The following is a 23,939-nucleotide window of genomic DNA, read 5'->3' on the forward strand; positions in this document are numbered from 1 at the left end:
CCTCCAAACAGCCTCCAGATCTCTAAGGTATACCAGCTGGAAAGAAAACCTCTCTCAGTTTCCCTTCATACAAATAGATGTTAAAATATGCTGTAAAAACAGTGTATATGCTTAAATGTGAACCGAAACTACCTAACAAAGTGCTAAGTCCACAGTTAGGGAGTAACGAGAGCATGTTCAAAAGGAAAGCGAAAGTAAGGAGCTTCTATGTGAAACTGTTTACCTTAACAATCCCCTGTAGCTACCACAGCCCTGATCTAGACAGGCCAGTGCTGTTCCCGTGCCCAATCCCATTAATTTGGTGTTTCATGCTTGATCCCCTCAGATCAGGTATTTGACACCAAATGCAAGTTGGAGGTTGCTCAAGTCACTTAAGTAACGAAATTTACTTCACTGGGGGCACAGGGAAGTCTTCTCCGATGAGACTGGATAAACATGAGGTATGAGGATGGACGACAGCACCTGATGGAGGTCATCTGCTGTATTTTAGAAGGGTGTTTCCTTCGTTTCTTTTACATAACTTCAGACAAAAAACCTCCATATGCAATGACAACATTTAGGATACTCAAAATAAAATACTAGCTTAATAAGCTTCACATATTCAACCCACCAATTTTCCTATTTAAAAAGCCACATTAAAAAAACTCAGCAGAGTGCTGTCAAAAATTACGATACAGATGAAGTGGGGGGACAAGTCAGAACACAAACTCCCCTATCTAGTGAAGGTTACAGGTCTGAGTAAAAACTGTAGAGCCCATGCTAAGTTTCCCAGCAGAATCCAGCATGTCACTGGGCACAGGAAGCTTCTCTGCTCTTCTTTCTTTTTCATTTTAAGTCACAAGTGAGACTGCGACATCGGCTTAAGCTCTACAACCCAAAAACGTCTAGAGTTAGGAAAAATTCAAGCTACAAAGGCAGATTTCTAGTCACACAACACAGTCTCATGAGCACCCAGACAAAGTGTAAGTGTAGCAGAAAGGTACCTCAAGGCACAGGTCGCTGTTTTCCTGGAACAAACAGCCAGCCAGACACACAGGAACACCAAGATTATAAACATGGCAAGTCAAACAAGACATTAACAAAGCTGATGAGCAACAAAATTGAGAACACGCAAAAATTCTTCCTATCAGTGCTTCCAAAACAAAAACACTGCTTTTAAGATTGTTAAGAAAGTAAAGACTGAAACAAACTGCTGCTACAGGCACCAACTGGCAGAGCACTAGCAGACAAGACACCGACTGCACAGGCTCGCCCTCCCTCTTCCTTATCAGGTGCCTCTTATCTCTGAACTGCTGAAGGAGCAATCCACGTGACACCTTGAGATGGCCAAATTTTTACTCAATTCCTTTTATACATGGTAAAACTCAAATCAAAGGTCAAGTGAAAAGTGGTCGTACAAAAAGCTTGAGCTTTAACGCTCAGCTAGCCCCCACTGCCTCTGTACCTGCTTAACATGAAGTCTCCTGAGCAAAGGAGCTTGATATATTGAGACCTCACTTCTTGTTTCAAAGCCTGCTAACTGGAAAAAAAAAATCCCAAAGACAATTTTACGCAAGAGAAATTACATTAAGCAAAAGCGAATTAAATATACACATTCTAAGAAAAACTCAGCTTGGGCACATTCTTCAAGTATGTGCTATTAAATGACTTCAAGAAAGGACTGCCAGAATAGAGCAATTAAGAGTCCAGGTTTGATTAATTTCAGCCTTTAAAAAGCTTGTTTTCTCAAACATGTTTTGCGCTACTAATGGTGAAGAGCACAAACATGCATTTAAGCGCAGCTCTGCAGTTCAGAAGCTATTAAGCCAGGCTGCATTAGGTGCCAGAGGTGTTCACGGCGCACAGCAAACTTTGATCGAGTTTAGTATGGCTCAAAGTAAACTGAGGTTTCAGCCTAAATGTTACAGAACAGCCAAGAGTTTACTGTTGAAACTACTCGCTACTGATTTAAAACATAGAAACCAGTTACCACCAGCTCTGCAGACCAACATTTCCTTCCTTTGTTCCCAATATGCCTACTGCTATTCCCCTTGCAAGGCTTTCTCTGGAAAGATGCCACTTTCAGTGCTAATTCAAGGAAAAACTTAAATAGGCAATTCTCTCTTGCCTTTTTTCATTGGATTTGTAATATTTTTCTCAGAGTGCAGCAACCGTGCCAAAAACCAATAAAAACATTGGAGAAGCCTATTACTTCAACAGTAGTTATGATCTTGAATTGTCTCCTCTTTAAAGAGGAGCCAAGAAGACAACTCAAGCCTTAGTCAAATTTGAATCATATGGAAACTAGCACAGCGGCCTGATTGGTGCTTAGGACTCCAGAAAATGAAAGCTCATTCTGCAGAACCTTGGGGAAACATACCCTCTGCTTCCAATCATGCAGCCCTAGTCATCGGGCAACTACTAAATCCAAGCGCTTCACCTTCCCTTCAGAAGGCAAAGCAGAGATGTTAGGTGTTAATATCCTGCCAAGGCTGTCAGCTGGCACACCGGGGTAGATTTTCAGCTGATGATTCCCACTGGCACATGCAGAACCTGCCTGTCTCTCCTTCCAGGCAGACAGAATAGTCTGAGGGGGGAAGATGGACATTATGCACTTTCACCTGAGCTTCCCGATGCATGCTTCCTTCATCAGCCTGCTGTTACTGCAGAAAGCCCTAACAGCACAGCGAGGGTCCCTCAGATGACCCCTTTTGAAGCCTTGCAGAAAGCTACTTGAGCACAAAGGTCTAGACAAGACAGACAGTTGCAAATTAAGGGCCTAGGTAGTAGGGACAGCTTTTGTATTTATTTTTAAGCATAAGCTGTCAGAAAGTTCCTATCCATGCAGACCTGCTTTTTTTTTCTCCCAACCCTTCCAATTACTACAGCACACTTTCTCCACTGATCCATCTGAAGGTGCAATGTCACGCCTGGCATAAGCAAATCTAAGACTGCTGCTTCCAAGCAGAGCAGTTTCACCCACCTCAAGCTTATACGGCCATTACCTTCCCTGCCCTCACTCTCCTGATGTAGCTGCAGGATGAATTATCAGCTCACTGCTCCAAAGCTGCACAAGTAAGATAGCAATGAAAGGTGCTTGGCAGACCATTGCAGATGGTTCTTTCGGAGATAACTGTATTTTCCACTCCTTCTGAAAGGCGAATCCATCCCATTTGCTTTCTCCCTACCCACTACTCTCTACCGCTACTCTTCCAGTCTTTGACAAAAAGGCAGAGACAGATGAACATCTCTGCTATTCAGGTCTGAGGGTAACTCAGAAGACCCAAGAGTCAGGAGCACCACTTGTCTGCACTCCTCCAGCTCAGCAGAGAAGCAAATGCCAGCATAAAAATTCACAGAACTCAAGATATGATACTCAACCAGAGGAACAGGATACACTAAAATTTACAAAACCAGTATTTTTTTTTTGCAGCAAGTTTACTTCAAGGCCTCCTCAACGGTCTACCATGTGTCTAAGTGTAAGGGGGGAAGAAACAACACAAATACCCACACCCCCAACAAACCCTACCCCAGTAAGCCTTTCCTATGGCAACCGAGTGCTTGTGGAGTGCCCCTTTGCTTGACTACATTTTTTAAGAAGTGAGAGCAAGCTACATTTTCACCAAGTATGTCCAAACTATACACTAACTTGTCTGGGAAACAGACAAGACATCAATGGCTAAGAAATGTTAAAATATTTATTCCCAGATCTATGGAAGCTAACAGCCTTTGTTCTATACAAAGTGCAACACTGTCAAATGGATCTGGGCACCAGGCAGTAACCATTCCCAACACGAATGCAGCAGGGAACGCCATCTCCTTACCTAGAAGCTCAGATCCAGTCTTTAATGCAGATCACACAAGCTTATCTGACTCTGTGCCATGAAGGTTTGGGTTTCTTTATAAGAAAAGGCCCACCATTCCTGCATGCATGTTTGTATACTTCCATTCTTCTGAATCCTTGCTTACTTAACTTCCCAAGAAGCAGAAAGCCCTTCTTTGCTCTAATTTGCAGGTGTGATCAGAGATTGACTTATACTTCCAAGTGTGGTTCCAAGATAATACGGTTTTGAGGCAAAATGGAAAGCAGATTAATTTACCCACTACGAGTTATCAAGTTTTGCAGCCTTCTAGTTTATCTTGCTCTGTCTCTACAGTTTTATGTCAGCTCTCCTCTCCGACTACTTAAGAGATTTAGATGCAAAGGCATTCCACCTAATAATGCAAACTGAGTGACTGTTCAACCCAGAGCAATTGTTTTCTTCTAGAAAACCTCCATTGAGTAATTATTCCTAGAAGAGCAGTGTATTTTTCATTCTGTTTACTAAAAAATCTATAAAAATTGGGTAATAGAGAGCCCAGTTTGCATTTACATTAAAGTGATTCTATGGTCATAGCAGATCCATTATAAAACGGCTCTGGTGTAATTCAAATTCAAAGTCCCATCCGGAACCTGCAACTTATCTGCATTTAAATGGCACCGTTGCTCTGATATTATGCATCTTCTTCTAGGTAAAGCAAATTCCTTGAAACAAGAGTCTTAACCTTCAGCCATAAGTCAGGCAAGAACATACGCATGTACGAACACAAGGTGAAAGGAGTGAAAATCTCTCTTTAGATGTCCACAAATTCCTATACCTAATTACTGCTACATGGGAATAAAGCACGGGTGTTATGATAAACACTTAGCTCCCAGTGACAACTGTCGATCAACCTGAAAACATACAAATGTGCACTTTCACTCCATGACATATCAAGATAAGAAAAACATTTAAAACAAAAACAAACTTTGGTATAGACAATGTTAAGAACCTTAAGAAAAAGTATACCTCTTCTGGCATAATTGGTATCCATATCCTTAAAATGCACCATAACAAAATCTGAAGACTTGAATAAGATACTCTCTAGTATGTCTTCACGTTTTGGCCCCAAACTGGATTCTGCTGTTTTCCGATGAGCAGCATCGAGCACTAAATCACACTATGAGAGATATATAAAGAATATCCTAAATTTAATGCACAGTAAGCTACCAGGTAACTTCACAGAAGTGGAAAAAGCAGACATTTACAACAGTTTGCAGAAATGAATCTGCTTGTGTAAACTTAGACATCAACGGTCAAAATAATTGATAATAAGTATTCCTATTTAATGAAGCGTTGATTATTCAGTCTTCAAAAAGAAAAGAGGGAGAGTCAAAACTGTAAAAATTACCTTAGGACTGTAAGTTTTAAAAACTCCTTCATATATACCACCATTTTTCACCTGTACTTCACATTTGGATCCCTAGAATGCAAGAAAGATGAAAATGTAGTTTTCTACCAGCCTGACAAATGTCATTTGAACAATTTTCTCAAAAACGTATCTTTACATAAGGTGTAAAAATACAGCTTAGAGTTTATTCAAATCTACTTATTCAACATTTGCCTGTTTACTAATACACCTCTTTGGTTCTGCAGATGCAAACAGCTAGGTATGTACCACAATTTGTTCAGAAGGGATTTAAATCCCTTTAAATTCCTTTAAATCACAGAAGCAGTTTTGGTACACACAAGAGTCTTCATTGGTTACTCATGCAAACAAGTTTTTGTGCAAAACCAAATCTGCGCATGAGTACAAGTAAGGATGAAGTCTTATCCCAGATTCTAGCTGCTGTGGGACAGTCTGTATTACCCAATTCTGGCACGTCGGGATTTCCCTTATATAAATTCATTACTTATTCATAATCTCTCTGAAGACAGAAAATTAAGAATATGACCAGTAAACGTAAGAAATTTGCCATACCTGTTCAAATACAATTTGTAGCTTTCCAAGCCAAATATACACCAAAGTTATTACTGTGATTGTTTAAATTCCAACCTTGGAACATGGTGCATACTGCTGTATCCACCCCATAATATTACAATTAGTGTAATATTAACAATTCTATGTCACTATAGACACTGTTTACCCTACTTCCCAATGAAGACTTACAACAACTGACGTAAGTATGTGAACCATTCTCATGTTTGCATAGATGCCATCGAACGAAATCTGAAAGATAAAAATGATGTTGTCATGAACATACGAGAAATACTCATAACAATTCGAGGAGCCAATGCTACAAAAACAAGGGCAGCTTTCAGCCATACGCACCAGCTCCTAGAAACACACTGGTCCAAGACCTTACTTGGCCAACACGCGTTGAACTGAAGTCACACCAGATTAGCAGAGGACTCTTACACCTTTCTCTGATCAATTAAACATCTCAACACCCACCCTCCCAAACAAGAGGAACTTTATAGGGTCCCTAATGTCACTCGGTGTCAATCCCCTTACTGGCTGGGTGAAGCTCCCACACGGAGAAGCTTAACTGGAGAGCCCGGCCATCATCCCTCTTTGGTTTGAGAGCTAGCAACAGGATAAGGTGCCTCAACTGATGGGGAAGTAAAGAGGTGCTCTGGGGCCTGCTGAGCTACATCTCTCCAGCTAACAGACCTGATGACATTCGTTAACAGAAGCTAAGGTCATCAGATCACAAAGTGCCAAAGAGCTACAAAGCCTGTCATAAAACCAGCCCAAAGGAACTCTCTGCAGTTTCAGAATCCAAGCTCTGAGCCCAGGGACCTGACCATGCATCCCCGGGCTGCCAAGCGAGGCACTTGCACATGTACAAGTGAAGTGGTAGGGATGACTGTGTTTTGGCAACATCTTACATCTCTCCCCATCAACCTCATGCTTGTCGAGCAAGAGATGCTGAAACGTGCAGGCATCCCACCATATTTTGAGCTTTTTAAACCAGCAACACATCCAGTATGCGTTTAAGGACACTCCTATGCTCAACACTCGGTCTTGTTCAAAGTGCAGTTCAAAGATCCATTTTTTTATATCGAGATCCAGATCTTTAGCTTTGATAAAATTATGCTTTACAAGTCAAGCCACATGTATCCTTCAACTATATTGAGCCTTGGAAACGACTAAAGCTACACACTCAGGTAATAATGGGTTAGCTACAATAACACTGGGTTTGCTATTTCATAGGAAAGCTAAACAAAATTGCTGCTTTTATTTAACTAAATATGTTGCCTTGCTATCTTTAGTCATCTGTTTAAAGGAGAAGCCAATGTTAGATAGTTCTCAGATAAAGCAATGCTCTTCAATTTGGTCCTAAGTTAAATTGTATCCACATATTTACAACTATAATCGCAAGAAAATAGAGATTTATATTAACATAGTTCAAATGTTTAAGTGTTCCTTCCCTCCTCGCCCTCTCAGGAGATTTAGATGAATGCAAGATGTTACATCTTTAAAAAAGCATAGCTCAGGCTAAAATATTCATCAAGGTATCCAAAATTTGAGAGAATGTTCCACTATCTGCGATTTTCACATTGTTACTCCAGTTCCTGGTAGAGGAGTTGTTTCGTTGTATCTACAAGAGGTACAACGAGGGGGGAAAAATACTCACCGTAGGCTGAGGCGGTCCTTTGCCACTGCTGCGACCTCTGAAATTAAACACACACATCAGATACAATTAAAAAAAAAAAAAAGAACTGTTGAAATTCATCAATTTTGTAGCAAAGGAGAATTCAAAACCCTGACTTCGTAGTGTTGAGAATGGGAGCAAAGGAAAACGGCGCTTCCCCAGAGCCAAACGTGGCAGTTACAGGGCCTACAGCATTTCTCCTTCAAATACTGACCTACAAGCAACACCGCCAGTTACTAGGTAAGAGGGTTACCTACAAAAAATTAAAGGAGAAAACAAAGAAAATGCTAACACTGTCTCATTACAAAACTCCACAAATATTCTCTCTCAAGCACAATCCCGTAGCTGAAACGAATTCCAAAGCTTGCTGGCAGGCTAAAGCAAAACCACCTCATTTGCACTTTTGGGCTCCATCCCCGTCACTTCTTTGGGATTACAACCTCATCATCGCTGCCTCCCAGACCGAGGGCCACCGACCAAGCAGCCCGACCCCAAAACCTGCCAGCCACTGCGAGACCCCAGCAGCTAGCCCACCAGTCCCCCAGCCCTAAAAACCAGCCGCTCCTTCCAGTTCAACTCAATGGATGTGCGACATCCTCAACGCTTTGAGATGCTTTTAATCAACCCGTAAGCTCTTGACACCTTGCAAAGAGTGGTGGAACAGCCTGCGAGCTCCAACTCGGCCAAGGCCACCCCAAGAGGGGCCCTGCAGCCAGCAGGTCCCCAAATACAGCTTCAACATCACCGCTGTGCCTTCTTCCAAAGCGCCTTCCCTGTACCAGCAAGTTCCAGTCTGAAATGTTTCTCTTAGGGCTTTAGATTTGTATCACGATGACGACTCGGAGCGCGCGCTGTTACGCAAGTAAGGCAAAACAAAGTCTTGGGTTTTAGTTCAAAAAATCAATTTCTGAACCAGACCCATCTTACGGATGCGCATCCATTTAATTAGAGAGGCCCAAAGAATCATGTTCATGTTTCAAAACATCCAAACAACACCGAAACCTAAATCCAACTGAATGCCAAACACCTTCAGCTGCTCTGGAAAACACTGGGCTGTGCTTGAACACCACCTTGCTCTCCAAACAGCACGCCCTGATACACGGGATTCATGAGTTGGTCAAGAAACCAAAGGGTTCTCCCAGATCAGGCAAATTTGGCAGAAATCAGCAGGTCCATCAGAGAATCGTGAAAGTCCTTAACAAGGAAGAAGAAATGGAAGCCCATCAAGCTACCGGCTGACCAGTGTAAGAAAACAACCTCCTGCAACAGAAACAGCACCACGCATGCTGATGACATTTGCTGATTGGTAATAAAGGCAGACTTCAGGTGTCAAGCTGACATTTGCAGAATACTCGCGGAGCACTAAGCTGACCAAAAAATCCCAATGCAAACAGCTTTTATTTAACTACCCGAACTTCCTAGGAGGTAGCGTCACAGCTTCGGGTTTGCCCTGGTGAGGAGCAGCTCCTGCCCTTGATCACGCCTGCTGGTTGAAGATGAACATGAACCATTTGATGTTGAGATGAACCATCCTCTTCTTGGAAAGTCATCCCACCAGACGTGAAACGACCCCGACGAAAAAGGCACAAGCCAGGTCGCATTTTTCCTTTTATTCACAACGAAAAGCTTCACCAAAGCCGCCTGTCAAGGAACATGGAGAAGTGAACGGTGTCCCCGGTTCCTCCTGTTGGCCTCAAGGACTGGAGAAGACCTCCCTTCTGACATCAGCTGTAGAAGTGGCCAAAACAAGAGCTTGGTGCCTTCGAAATGGAAAGCACTCCCCCAGCAAGCATGCTTAGAACTGAAATAACCGCCTTGCTAGGCTGGTCAGCAGGTTCACAGCGCTGTTTCAGTGCTCAGCCTGAAGCATCCTGGATTTTCCATCTCCTACCACACTTCCACACTTCTGTCTCTCACAGATCCGTGAGCTGGAGCAATGTGATTGCATTCATCCACGCTGGCAAGAGGCTGCAGGTTCCACATCAGAGCAAGAGTTGAGGCAGTTGCACAAATCGCACGCACTGCTCGGATCTGACTGATCTCTTCGCAGACCTGACCTCGTTTTCTAGCTACAACCGTTGAATGGAAACCCCTAAAGATGTTCACCAAGACTTTAAACAATCCTGCCAACCTTACAACTCAATCATACCGGCACGTGCCTTCTGCTAGAAGCAAGACTTGGACTTGCAGGTCACCTTCCAATGGTGAAGGCTCAATTCAAACTACCTTTTGATGCATCTCTGACACGCCAAATGAAGAATAAGCCAGGGCCTTCACCGAAGCAGAAACCAGACGGTCTTTGCCAGAAGCAGCTCACCACAATTTAAAACAGGAGAGGAAAAATGGGGGTGGGAGAAATTAGAAGGGTCAGTAGCAATTTTGCACTGCTACCTACAACCACATCTCGATTATAATGAGCGGGGTGAATTAAAAATGCATTTTGTATGGCAGAAATGTGGTCGAGTGGAAGCCTTGGAGAAGGCACAGCAAGCTGGCAAATCAAACTGGGGAACCCAGTCCAGTGCTTCAGGGTAGGAAAGTCACCCAGGCAGCAAAGTGCTGCACCAGACAAAGTAACTTGACCAAGCAATTAATCTTGGTAGCCAGCTCACTGCAGGCTGGTACTTGTACCTTGCGAATGAAAGTCTACGCGAGGCCTTCATCTCAAAGGCTGCACAATAAAGGTTTTTTTTCCCCCGGAAGCAACTTGTGATTTTTTTTTCTGTTTTTATGAACCCTCACTGCCCTGCTCCTCAACAGCCCTCGCTCGCCTCCCGTCCTATGTTTACATGCTGAGCCGAGCGTTTGTATAAGCAAAACAAGGTCACGCATTTCTGTTTTCCAGTTAAGTGAAAAGCAGCGCAAGTCCTTCCAGGATGCGAAGCTTTCTTCCCAACAGCATCTTCGCTCTGAGACGACGGAGAGAAGAAACAGAGGCACCCACACTGCAATTAATGTCTGCAGCAGCAGTGCAACTACAAAGACCGTGGAGTTTAACGGAGGGAATAGGAGTTTCTGGAGCACTCCCTGCCACTACTACAGCTCTGAGAACCATTTAAGGACACTCCACGGAACTTTCATTACGAGTGCGGAGAGCTGATAAAGCCTTCCTCTAAGGAAGAGCTCACAGGTACAAAGTTCAGACCTCGCTTAAGCGCAGAAATTGCCTATAGAGGAGTCAAACGAGCCAAAGCTGTCAAATTAAGGTCAGACGAGCAGTACCGCAGCGTTGTTTTCGGTATTTTTTCCCAATTCTGACGTTATTAAATGTCTGCTCTTGTCTTCGTGCAAGACAACTTCTGTAGTGCCTGAGCAGATAAGCACGCCTGAATCAAGTGCACACTTGTGCCTGTTGATGGACTTGGTCACCGAGGAACCTCCTTCAGACACCTCGCAACGAATCCGTCGGTAAATTAAAACTTACTCAGAAGCGGGTTCAGAATATCGCTGTGAAACGAATTAACTGCTGGAAGGGAAGAGCCCCGCAGGTTAGCCGTTTATTTTGCTCAGCAGTTCAGCACAGCTGCATTAAAACCGACACACACAAAGACAGCAGAATGAACTAGAAAACCTCTGATTGCCATGTGGGAACGAGCCTCCAGAACAGTCCCTCGCGTTATTTTCGGGCGCCTCGGTAGTCAATATCCCCAATTATTTCTACCCTAACAGAACCGACACCTCCCTTCTGCCCTTTCTTCAGTTGGGCTAAGAAAGGAGGGCAAGAAAAAGGAAAGTAAGAGCAGGCAAGGAGCGCCAAGCCTCAAAACCAAGCTACGCAACGTTGGATAATTTCATTTTTCACTTTTTAATGGTTAAACCAATGTATAAAAGACAGAAGCTTATAATATTGATAAAGGGCACCCAGGTTCAGTTGGGCAAGAAAGTTCCCAAACCCAAAAGAAAAGGGCCTTTTGCCACAATTGTAGCCAGGCACCTCACCCTCCAAACCCAGAGCTGGGGGGCTCTGCCTTCAGACAAAATGCCAAAGCAAAAAAAGGCTGCAGAGTTTGAAGGTGGGCTGAGGCAGATGCAACCCCTAGCCATAGGGCTGTCAGCCTCCTCGTGGCTGTTTTAGGGACAAACTCAACTAAACCTCAAAATGTAGGCACCAGGAAAGGTTCTGACTGGTGCTCGGGGCAGGTTTGTAGGTGAGGCCCTACATTTTCTTTATTTAAAGTTTAACATCTATTGGCATCCCCCCCTCTGGCCCAATTTCCCACCTGCCACGTTCCACGTGCAGCTACTACTAAAGACAAGCAGAACTGCACCTCCTGCCTGTTTTATTAAAGATATATATAGATTAATTCTTCTTGTTTAATTTTTAAACACCTGGAAAGAAACCTCATTTTGTGATTTTTCTTCCCCCAGTGTAAAAGGGGAAGGAGTAACAATGAAAAAGCAAACTTTGGAATTTCCCACTCTTTCCCACCACATCTTACCTTTTAAAATACGAAACACGTAAATCCACCGCTCCAAGACCACAGAAACACAAACAGGGAGCAAGGCTGACCCTCCCTCAGCCCAACCCAGTATTACAGTACTGAAACCAGCATAAAATTTAGCCCAGGACAGTTAACTATCAAACTTTCTACCCAAATTTAAGCCTTTACAATCAACCTGGCCCTGAAAAGCAACATTTTTTTTTTTTTTTAATCCTGAGATGCAACCAAAAAAAAAAAAAAAGAAAAAAGGATACCTGTGCTGCAGAGAACCGAGCTGCAATACTGCTAAGAAGAAAGCCTGGCAAGAACTGGAGATGTTTAAGTTTCTGTTAAATGCAACACTTTGAGTTGGAAGCAAGATGCAGGCCAGCTAAAAAGCAATTTGATTTTTCAAAGAGGAAAGCCGCTCAGCTTTTCATTTACAGGAAAAATATTGCAGCATGAACCACCCTAAGGTTTGTAGTCCAAAAAGAGGCAAGGCTTTTACTTAGGGTAGCGACAGGAAAAGCTCTCTGAAGGTGTCCTGTGGGGCTCCATCAGCACAGGGACTGGGATTTTACTGACTTGCCTTTCAGAGCCAACTTCAAGAATCTATTTTTAATTTTATTTTTTTATAAAAAAAAAAGTATAAACACCGCTGTGGGCGCACGTTGGTCGTTTAACAGTCCCACTACAACTCCCTAAGAAGTTCTGAGATGGAATCTATCCAACAAAAGTGGCAAGGCAGCAAGGCTGGGAGGAGAAAGCCCCTGGCTTTAATTTTACAGCTTGACAAAGGAACCGAAGCTCACACCTTTCATCTACCGAGACGAGTGCTCACAATCCGGAATTTTGCAAAATAAAAATGTTTTTTAAAAAAAAAGCTGTGGGTTTTGTTGTCCTTCACATTAACCTCTATAGTGCCACTGTCTGTTGGCAGGGGTAACTGTTCAGCGAGGCACAGTAAACATCATGGGCAACCCAGACAGCCATATGTAAAAAAAAAAAACAAAAAAAAAACAGGGAATTATTTCAACCCCTCGTTGGGGCACCCGCTGATACTATTTCAGTTCATTTCGTTCCTTTTCCACCCTACCAAAGCTTTTTCCCCCCCTTCCCAGTTCCCCAGAGCGGTAACAAAGTACAACTCCATTTTCAGGGATGTGCAACAATGGAGCCGCCGTCAACTCTTTTTTTTTTTTTTTTTTTTTTTTTTTTTTTTTTATTGCCAACGCACCAAAGTGAGGAGATGGGGGGGGGGGGTAAAAAATACTAAAATAAAAATTTAAAAAAAAGGCCAGGTTGAAGGGAACTACCCCGGGTAAGCGTGGTGACCTTCAGCCCGCCACCATCCTCCTCCTCCTCCTCCGATTGTTCGCTGGCACCCCCGGAGCTCGGGGGGGGGGGGGGAAAAACCAGGCGAGAGGCCGGGCCTGGTCCCCTCGGGCGGCTCAAGGAGGGGGGGTGGAGAAGGGGGGCCCGGGGAAGGGGTGGCCGGAGGGGGAGGACCGGGAAGGGAAGGGAAGGGAGGGACCCGGCCCTTTTGCTGTCCCCCCCCCCCCCTTCCCCCTTCCTCCTCCTCCTCCTCCAGGGCCCGGCCTTGCTACGAGCGCCCATCGCCGCAGGCCGCCGGGCGCTGCGTTTTGTTGCGATCGGGCCGGGAAAATAAATAAATAATTGCATAAATCAATACAAAATTTTTAAAAAATATATTTAAAAAAAAAAATAAAAATAAAAATTCGGTATTTTCGTTTTAAAACGCGATCGGGGCGGGGGGGGGGGGGATTAAGGCGCAGCGGGAGGATGCCGTGGGGGGGGGGGGGATCCCAATCCCTGCTCCCTGCCCCCCTCCCCCCTCATTTTTTCTCCCATTTTCTCCCGTTTTTTTTTTTTAATTTCCCCCGCCCCCCCCTACCCCACGTGCGGCCCCATCGGGCCCCCCCCCCCTCCTTTTTTTTTTATTTTATTTTTTTTTCTCCTCTCTCCAGGCGGCTCCCGGCGGCCTCGGGGCTGAGGAGAAGAAGGGGAAAAGGGGACGAAAGAGAAAAAGGGGGGAGGGAAGGGAAGGGAAGGGAAGGGAAGGGAAGGGAAGGGAAGGGAAGGGAAGGGAAGAAGGGGGGGGTGGGGGGGGGGAGCCCCGAGCCCCTCGCCGCAAAATGGAGGCGGCCCCGGCGCGTCCCCGGCTTCCTCCGTGAAGGGCACCGGGGCCGCGGCCTCGCCCCGGCGGCGGCACTGCGGAACCGTCAGGGCTCCCCCCACCCCTCCTCCTCCTCCTCCTCCTCCTCCTTCTTCTTCCTCCCCTTTCCTCCTCCTCCTCCTCCAGCCGTGAGCGGGGCCTTGCGGCCGCCCCGCCCGCCGCCATGCCGGCTCCCCCGCCCCGCCGGGCGGAGCCCCCCAGCGCCGCGGCCCCGCTTTTTTCCCCCCCCCCCCCCCCTTTTTTTTTTTTTTCCCCTTTTTTTTTTTTTCCCCCCCTTCCTCCTTATTTTTTTTTTTTTTTTTTTTTTTTTCTCCTCTCCCCGGCGCCGCGCACCCACCTGCCCATGTTCTGCCTCCCGCCGCCCGCAGCTGACGGGAGACCGGGGCCTCCTCCTCCTCCTCCTCCTCCTCCTCCTCCACCACCTCCTCCTCCTCCGCTGCCACCACCGGGGGGTTTGCGGTTGTTGCCGGCGGCCTGCGCCGCCGCCGCCGCTTGCTTGAGGGACATGGCGAGGGGCTGAAGGGAGAGGGCGAGAGCTGAGGAGAGAGGCCGGGGGAAGGGAGGGAGGGAGGGAGGAGGAGAAGGGAGGAGGGAGAGAAGGGAAAGGGAAAAGGGGGAGGGGGGAGCCGCGCTGCGCTGACGGGAGCCGGGGAAGGGGAGGGGGGGAGCCGGGGCTGGGGTCGGGGCCGGGGCTGGGCTCGGCGGGGCTCGGCCGGGAGCTCCCCAACGGCGCGGAGGGAGCGGAGCGGAGCGGAGCGCGGCGCGGAGGGATCCGGCCGCTGAGGGGAGAGAAGGGAGGGAGGGGGGGGGGAAAGGCCGGGACTACACCGCGATGGTGGTTGTGAGGGGGGGGGGGGGAAAGGGGGGGGTTAATGGCGGTACCGGGATCGGTTGAGCCGCAACCGGGTCGATCTCTCGGGATCGCCGAGGAGATGGGGAAAAAGGGAGAAAGGGAGGGAGGCGGGGAGGGAGGTGGATGGGAAGGGGGGGAGGCGGCGGACTCTTTACGGGAAGTCGGAGGGAGACGCGGCGGTGCTGCGGCGGCGAAGGGTGAAGGGGCGGAGGCGGGGGAGCGGCGGGACGGGGACACGTGAGGCGGCGCGGGACGGCGCCGGGATGAGGGCCCCTCACGGCCCCCAACCGGCCCCCCACAGCCCCTCACGGCCCCAACCGCCCCCAACCACCCCCTTCTCCTCATACCCAAGCCCCTCAGGAGCATGAGGAGGCCGAAAGCTGCGAGCCCTGTGGTGCGGCTCAACCCCACCGGCCAACCCCTCACAGTTGCACAATCCTTGGGGGTCCCCCCCCCACCCCCCCAGAAAAAAAAATACAAAAAAATGCCGCAGTCTGAGGAAATAAAGTGATTCCTTGCCCTCACCGAGCAGCACCAGGGCTCCGGGTGTTGTCACGGATCCCCCCCAGCCAACGCTACGGCATCAAAATAAAACCGCCCCTGTCCCGATAAAAGCCCGTGGACGCGCGGGATTAGTAGGAGCAGATGCAAGTCGCAAGCCCAAAGAGCTAAATTGATTTATAGCCATGGTTACTCAAAATGCTCAGAGTCTAATCTATTCATAGAAATGCTCCAGAAATCCCACAGGATTCAAATGTAATAAGCAGGAGCGGTGCTGTTCGGCAGGCATTATTTATACACCTTGCTCGTAAAGCAACAGTTTTCCCATGCGGTTGAAAGTTGTGGGTGGCAACACGCGGTGGTAAAAAGATAACAATATTTAACAGCTTTCTTAAATTAGCATTTTTCCCTATACTTTTGACTGTTAAACTCCTGGTTTTGTTTCACCTTGCAGGCCCAAATAACCCCGTGGTTAACGCGTTGTTTGCTAGGAGCTGGGTGCGAGCTGAGGTGGGCTCGGCACAAAGAATTGCTCCGCTGAAAATGCCCAAAAAAGAGCCAGCAGTTCCAGGGAAGTTATATTTTACCATCACTTCAGTGAACTTGCTGAAGGTTTTGCTCCTTCAGGGCCACAGAACTGGGAGAGGAGGATATCGAGGATTTCTGCAGCCCGGGAAGCTCTAGTAATGGGAAGTAGCTAATATTACCTAAAGGAAAAGCTAGGAAACAACTTTTAAAAATTACACGTATATAAATAAAATAATAAAATCCGCTAGCACTCAAAAGCCTGCATTTCACCAAACTCCTAATTTCTCCTGTGCCTTTTGGTTTATCCCGAAGGACCTCAGACTGAGGGAGGGCCTCAAAGTGCTACCGCAACAGGAGAAATGCAGCGGGGGGAGAACCTGAGGGCTCCAAAATACGCCTTGAAATGAATTCAAGTAAGCTACAGGTAGAAAGAGGGCTCCCTACTCAACAGTGATTTCGTCAGTTTGCTTCTCATGATAAAAGACATTTCCCAAAAAGCCAAGGAAGTCTGATAAGAGACAAAGTCTAGCACATCCAGGACACTTAACAGGGCTCTTGTTTTTGTTTTTTGTTTTTAATGTAAAGGAAGTTATTTCAATGCTTTTTCAGCTAGGGACATTTACGTGCACGGCAATTAGTCACTCTTTGTGGAGTAAAGGTTAAGAACTATTACAGAGCCTCCACTGTGCTGAAGTGGCAGCCATGCTGTGGAGTCCTGCTGGCAAAGACGAAGCCCTTGATATTCAAGGATGTCAGGAACACAAAAAAAAGCAAGTTCCACAGGCAGGGATGGTTTCTAAGACGTGATATGAACACATTAACTTATATTTTGGGGCAACATTATGTACTTTGAAAGTGGTTGTGTGAATAAGGCTCTCGTGTTCGTATCTGCAGTAATGACTCAAGCGCAGTTGCTGTTTGACTTGTTTTCTCCTTCAATGTATTCTTTGTTTTGTTAAGCTCTGTTTGGCTTTCATTGTGCCTCCCGTTTTTGTTTGTCGAGCATCTTCATGCAAACACTTCAAAGCGAACGCAGCAGTGACCGAGCCGAAGTGGCCGGGGCAGTGACATCCACCAGCAGACCTGCAGTTTGGGCACCGGACCCGGCTGCAGCCCGACGGAGGCAGCAGGTGCTGCTTCAGCCTCTCCTTGTGAGCGTGCTTCCACGGCGAGCCCAACGCGCCCGTGCAACGGGATCGTGCTCCCGTTACAGCACACAGCTCCCTTGACCCACTTCTACCTGCGTACGGCTTTTCTTTTACAGGCAGCAATTCCCAATATTCCATTTTTATTACTTTATGATTTGGCTCTATTGACACGCACACAGCTTTTTTTTAAATTTTATTTCCTCTGCATGCAGTGGTCTGGCTGCAGAAAAACCCCAGATTCAATGTCCAAGAAACAGAAGCCACCAGCTCCAGGGGAGAATCCCGTCCTATTTCACCCATTCTGTCCACATCCCAGGTTAGAGCTGTTTTTTTTTTTTTTTTTTTTACAAACTACTACTTCCATTCAGTTCTGCGTCTGCATGTGCGAGCTGTATTTGCACATGAAGATTAATGAGCCTGATAGCATCGTTACTTACCCGGAAGTGCTGCATGATGCAACGTTTCCTTGATACAACCTGCTCTGAGGTATCGTGCGCTTCCTCGGGCCAGCCGGGGTGATCCTCAGCAGCCCTCGACGTGATGAAACACGCACGCCCGTGGAGGGGCAGCCGACACGAGCCCTCAGCATTTATTTTAAGCAGAATCAGCTGTGAGAGCAGCTCGCAGACCTGAGTATTTCTACACGTGTGTTTTCTTCTCCCCGAAGACTTCTCTTATTTATCCATTACCACTAATCCCTCTCTTGGAGGCTGAAGCTTTGTGAACGACGCTATGGGCACGGGGAATCTCCAAAGAGACGCTCAGAAAGACGTTAGGAAAACAAATCAGGCGCTGTAACCAACGTGAGAAGCACTTCCCGGAGAGAGAGCATATCAGCTCGTCACCAAAGCTGCAATCAGGTTTAACTGATGAACGCACCACTGGCCAAACCTGAAAGAGGCACGTGCGCATCACTGAGCAAAGCCCCAGCTCCAAGGCGAGACAACCTCAGCCTGCTTCAGCTCTTCCTCCCCACCCTGGTCGCCGTGTGGCCTCTTTTCATCGCCTGCGGCCCCTCCGAGTCACAGCTCGGCTCCAGCTCCCACCACGTTCATGTTTCCGAGCCCCACGTGCAGCTTCATACCGCTGCCTTCCCAATTCCTTCCAGGAACATCCTCCTCCTGCTCCCTTGGGGCTGCGGGTGGCAGACGCGCCACGGGGCCGCGCACGCCAGCGGCGTCCCTGCTGCCAACAGGAGCTGAGGGAAAACGTCCACAAGGCTTGGGAGAGAGGGGCACGAGTGCCAGAGCTCCTTTTACCTATAACCACCAGCTCAATGAACCTCACTCTCTATTTCCATCAGCTGCGGTCCCTAAGCAAGGGCTTTCGCCTCCTCGGGAGGCAGGAGCTGGTCGGAGGCCCCCCATTTCCACTGCGGGTTCGGGATGGGGCTGCAAACGGGGAGCCCCCGGCTCTGCCCCAGCGCCAGGAGGTCTTGGCCCTAGCCCCGTGCTTTATTCGGTTATCGTTTTATTTATTTGATTTAGCTTTTTCACAAAGGGGAGGGGAGGACCCAGCCTAACTCCGGCTAAGCAGCAGCAGACAAAGCGATCGTTATGCCAAGATTTAGCTCTTAAATCCCTCAAGATCTGGTGCTCGTGGAGCATAAACAACCTTCGCCTCGCAGCCTCGTCGAGCTGTGCCTCCACATTTCCCGAGCGCTGCTGCGCAGACCCTTCAGTACCCGTCCTCTCCCCATCCCTTTGCTGAGACAGGCATGCCAACAAGAAAGCCAGTTGCCATGGCATTTTTTCCCCCTACAGACAGATGTCCATTAAAAACCAAGTCAGCCTCAGGTTTGCTTCACAGAGCCGCTTTCCGTTGTTATTACCAGCGTGCGAGGAATTTCCTCCGTGCCCCCTCACCTCAGATGTTTCGGTGCACTTTGCTTTTAATCCCCAGTGATTAGAAGGAAACCACTCCAGAGCAGGCACAGGTACGGTTGAAGGACAAACCTCGGCTTAGGATTTTGGTTGTCATTTTTTGGCACACAAGCGGGTTTGGAAAGGGCTGGATTTGCTACCTCTGGCGTTCCCCCTCCTGACCTCCAGAACTCCCTGCTAAAACCATCAGAAATATCCAAGCTGTGCAACTTTTCCCCTCGCACCTGAGGCTCAGATCGGTGTTTTTGGCTCGGGATGAACCCTGGGAGCATCGGCAGCAGCTCCACCGGTGGAGAAAAACCTCCCACCCCTCCGTGCAGCAACCCCCGGGGCCCAGCCTCCGCCGGCAGCGCCGAGCGCTTCCAGCGAGCGTGAGCGTGTCAAGGAGGGGTGTCTTCTTGGTTCCGAGGCCACATTTTTGTTTAAGGTTGGAAAAAAGCTTAATGGATTCCATACTCCCCCTCAGCCCAGCCTGCCTGCGGTCGCAGCCAAGGGCTCGGCAGCGGTGGCCTCAGGGGAGAGCAGGGGGCGTCCTGCCGAGCCCCAGCACCGCCCCAGCAGCATCTCAGCAGGGCCAAGCCACAGAGGGAACCTCCAGGTGGTTTTTTCTTGGGGTGGTGAAGCCCTGAGCGCACGGGAACCTGACGCCGAAGCTTGGCCGTGTGCAGGAATGCAGGGAAATCAGTTTTCCCCGCTGAAGCGCCGAGACAACGTGGACGATGGCAGTGGGACTGCTGAGGAAATCCTCGTGCTGACAGCCGGGGAGGGTCTCCCTTTCTCGTTGCAACCCGGCGCGCTTCCCAAGGCGTTCTCTGTTTCATTTGGGGCACTCGGGAGCCGTCGACCTTTCTGCGTGGGAGCTGACATTTTGGAGGCAGGACTGCAGCTCGGAGCCCTGCATCCGGGCTGGCTCGCACCACGTTTTCCACAAGAGCCTGGGCTTTCTAAGGCGGCCAGACGGCACAATTTCAGCCACGGCCCCGCAGGAACCGCGAATACGCGCGGCTCCGGGCGAGAGCCGGGGCTGAGAACATACCCAGATGCGGGGTCCCGGGGGAGAATTCCCTTCCAGCCCCACGGAGTCACTTCCCAAGATGAAGCGCTTGGATTTCTCCTCTCGGTTACAGCTAGTGCAGCTGCGAACACGATCAGGAATACCTAATCCTCTTAAACCGCTTCTGCAGCACGACCGAGCGCTGCGGAGGAAAGCGCCTGCGGTGCCACCCGGCTGCAACAAACCTCGGCAGCCCCGCAGCGGCTCCGTCCCCCCGTGGACCCCTTGGGACCCCGAGCTGGGTCTCCCTTGCCGTGAAGCCGCAGGGGCAGGATGGTGAGGGGGAGGCCGGGAGCTCCTGGGCTTTCCGCTTCTCCCTTGTGAAGCTGGAGAAAAATGGGAAGTATTTGGCAAGGAGAATTGGCTGGGGAAGGCTCCCTCTGCTCCTGGCGCGTTCCCTGTGCTTGTGGAGCGAAGCAGGCAGGATGGGAGCAGCCAGGTCCTCACCATCGGGGTCCCCATCTCCTGCTCAGCCCTCACGGGTGGTTTTCCAGCTGGGGCTCCAGGCAGGCCGTGGATGCGCGCCAACAGCACTGGGATTCCTCCCAGCGTTAATTCTGCTTGGACCGAGCTTAGCAGTGGAGCAGAGGAATTGTTCCCAAAGACCTGAGCACGTTTTACACCCCAAGCAGATCCGCTGTGGCTTTAGGTTTAGAGCTCAGGTGTGAGCGCCGTGAGTTTTCTTGGAACCTCAGCCACTCCTGCGGGGGTCTCCCCCGTCCCCAGAGAGAGGGGGAGCTCCGAGGTGGGTTTGTTTCTTGTGCCCCTCTGCTCACAGGGCATTTCTTCACCTAACGGAGAGACCCAGCAATAGATGCCAAAAATGATCACATAAAGCCACCTGTAAGCAGAGGGGAGAAGGAAGAGAGAGGCAGAGAGGTGCAGACAGCTGGCAGGAACATCACCAGCATCACACCCCAAAAACCAAGCCACGTCCCACATTGACATTGCCCCACAGGAGCATGGGGATGCTGAAAACAGGAAAGGAAAGCAGCCAAGTTGTAAACTACCTCCAGGAAAGCACTCCTCAAGCGCATAAAGGAGCTGACTGCTCGGCCTGGGGCAGCCAGGTGGCTTTTGCAGATTTTTTGCACCCTCTCCACCTGCTCTAGGGGCAGCTCAGCCAGGTGCCACCTTCGGCACCAGCACCCGCGGGGATCTCAGGCTGGGAGCAACACGCCGAGAGCAGGAGCCAGCAGACGGCTCCTCCTCGCCTCTCTCCCCCTGCCCTCGAGCCCACAAACCCCGTTAACATCCACGACCACAAAACCATCGCGTGGCTACACCTGCACAAAGGCCCACATCCCCACCTCCTGGCGTGCTGGCACCAGGGAGCCCCAAAACCTTTACCTGCTGCCCAAACCCTGCCCCTGAGCCAGCTCCAGCGAGGCTGCGGAGCCCCCCAGGAGCTTTATAGGAGCTGCCGGCCCCAAAATAGGCTCAAGTGGGACCGATTTCCTGGCGGGGAAGGAAACATTGGTTTCTCTTGATGTTTCTAACATATTTAGGAGGAGCGCGACCCTCCCCTCCCGCTCGCTGCTCGAAGGTGGCAGGAAAGCACGTGAGCGTCTCGAGGTTTTGTTGTCTCACGCAATTAACCAATTACTTCCAGGTCAAGAGGGGGCAAAGCTATAAACGCTGCCTGCTGCTCCAAAAGCGTTTGCTCAGGGGTGGTGCGGGAGCAGGAAGGGTTTGGCGCAGGGCCGTGACTCGGACCTTAAAGAAAGCGAACGTCCAGAAGCACCTCCTGCTCCTCGGGGAGCTGCAGCAGCGTGGACCTGGACCCTGGGTGCTGCTGGAGGGGTCACGGAGCAGGAAAGGCTGGGAGCAGCAGATAATTTTACTAAAAAAGCTGGGATCTGCACGGATTGCTGCGTCCCAAAAGGGCCCAGGCTCACGAGTTTCCCCAGAGTTTTGTAGCTCAGGTTTTCCTGATTCTCATAACCCGTGCAGGGCTTAACCTGGAGGAGACACAAATGGCCTCAAGCACTGCAGACAGGAGCGGGGCCCCTTTGGAGAGCGCCGTGGGCTGGGTGGGTTTGCCCTCAGCCCCTGTTATCCGAGCCCGCTGCCCGCTCGCTTGAGAAGAGGGGGGGAAAAAAGCGTAGGAGAGATCCCAGCGCCACTTCCTCGGCGCTCCGACGAGAACGGACACGCCGGGCGGCGCGGATCAAGGCAGGAATTTTCCACGGGGCCTTGGGGAATTCGGCTCTGATGGAAAGATAAACGCGGCGCGGAGCGATGCCGCTACCCCGGCCCCAGCAGGCATGACCCTGCCCCTCTATGGGGCATGGGGAGCACGGTGTCTGTCAGGCTTGGATGGACAGACGGACACCTGCGGGGTTCCTCCGTGTCTGCCCTGCCAGTGTGGGGCTTTTCCAGGGCACGAAGCACAGGGGTGGCACCTCACCTGGGTCCTCAGCTCCTAAACCAGCAGACCAGTGTCACTGCAGGCATTAATTGGCGTTACGGGACGCGTTCCCAAGGGGCAAACGGGCCCACTGAAATATTATCGAGTCCCTGGCCCCACAGTCCGAAGGGATGACGAGGATCCGCGTCAACTCGCCGCCCCGTTTAAGCGCCTCTCCCCGGGAGCTGGGCCGAATCCTGGCGGCGTCCTCAAAGCCAGGGGGACGCTGCCAAGCTGGGTGCAACTTCTGGCTCCCACTCCTCTCCATCTGGGTTTCTCCCTGGCCATTTCAGATCCCGCAGCATTTCCTACAGTCCCCGGTGACCTGCAGCAGATGGGTGCTCTCACCCCAGGGTAATGCTGGACACTCACCAAGGGTGATGCTGGATGCTCTGGAGCTGCCTTGGCCGTTTTTGCTGCCCTGTCCGCAGCACAGAGCTCCTCCATTCGCTGCTCCTGCTGGAACATCTCCCCCCTCTTCCACCGTGTGTAGTGCCAAGGCACCCCAGGTGTTTCAGCACCGCTCCAGGCACCCAGCACGGCACCAGGGGAAGCAGCACGACCCCTTCGCCGTTCAGCAGGGGGAGTTTTCCTTCATGGTTTTAGAACTCTTTATATAAAATCTATTTTAAGGCTCCTAATCACAGCGGGAGCTTGGCCACCCTCGGCCGTCCAGTGCTCGGAGGAAGCTTTGTGCTGCTGCAACCTTTTGCTGTGGCGATCCTGAGTCACCGGCCACAAATCTGACCAGATGTTGGAGCAGACCACAGGCGGGAGAGGTTCGAGCCCCGCTGCTTTTTCCAGGCACTTGGGTGTCCAGAGGAGGGGCGAGGAAGCCCTGGAGCAGCCTCTGGGCTTCTGCGTGGCCTCAGCCCACAGCAGCGCTGCCTCTACCCTGCGGCACGGTCCCACAGGGGGCAATAAGCCGCTCATCTGCAGCAGTAAGCAGCCAGATAGACAGCCCAGGTTGCCTTGCCACCCAGCACGATTTTAGGAGGTGAAGGGGACTCCTCGAGGACGGGGTAAATTGATTTAACACAAGTATTCAACCAGCCTTGCTTTTCCTGCATGAGCTTCCCACTTCTGAGCTGGAGATACCTACCCTGCCTTATCTCCTACCAGCTCAACTGAATGAAGCTTCCCCCCAACCCAAACATCACAAAAAGCTCATCGGGGCAGCTCTGCCTTCAAGTCAGGACTTTAAAATGAACAGGCCACACGTTTTGCCCTTTTCCCTGCCACCTCCTCCCTCCCCGGCCAGTTAGCACACACAGACACGCTGCACGCCCTCGCCCTTTTAATTTTCAGTCACGTTTTTTGAAAACGAAGTCCAAGATACAGTACAGCATCTTAGTGTTCTACACAAAGCAAGCTTCCAGCGAAAGGTTGGAGGATCTTCAGGTGGTGTAAAAATATATCTTAAATAAAATAGCTTCTATAGGAGAGCAAGCTGTGTTGTACATCGCTAGGTCCTTAAAATAATTTACAGAAGGCAGAGGCTGTACA

General features: G+C 49.6%; 1 protein-coding gene across 11 annotated transcripts in view; it reads right to left on the minus strand.

Moving 5' to 3' along the window:
* ATXN2 (ataxin 2) overlaps positions 1-14,692 on the minus strand; it is a 52,962-nt gene extending 38,270 nt beyond the window's left edge. For 4 of the 11 annotated variants that reach the window (XM_084491523.1, XM_084491520.1, XM_084491522.1 and 1 more), the window contains exons 1-5: positions 14,394-14,691; positions 7,421-7,457; positions 5,950-6,009; positions 5,191-5,262; positions 4,809-4,959 (exon numbers count right to left, since the gene is read on the minus strand). In XM_084491523.1, the coding sequence (XP_084347649.1) occupies positions 4,809-4,959; positions 5,191-5,262; positions 5,950-6,009; positions 7,421-7,457; positions 14,394-14,563 (490 nt within the window). In that variant the 5' untranslated portion in view covers positions 14,564-14,691. Of the gene's footprint in view, positions 1-983; positions 1,285-4,808; positions 4,960-5,190; positions 5,263-5,949; positions 6,010-7,420; positions 7,458-14,393 lie in introns of those variants that run through there. The other 7 variants (XM_084491517.1, XM_084491516.1, XM_084491513.1 and 4 more) reach the window with 4 other exon arrangements.
* Between the last annotated feature and the right edge of the window lie 9,247 nt (positions 14,693-23,939).

This window comes from Aythya ferina (assembly GCF_964211825.1).
Source record: "Aythya ferina genome assembly, chromosome: 17".
NCBI lineage: Eukaryota > Metazoa > Chordata > Aves > Anseriformes > Anatidae > Aythya > Aythya ferina.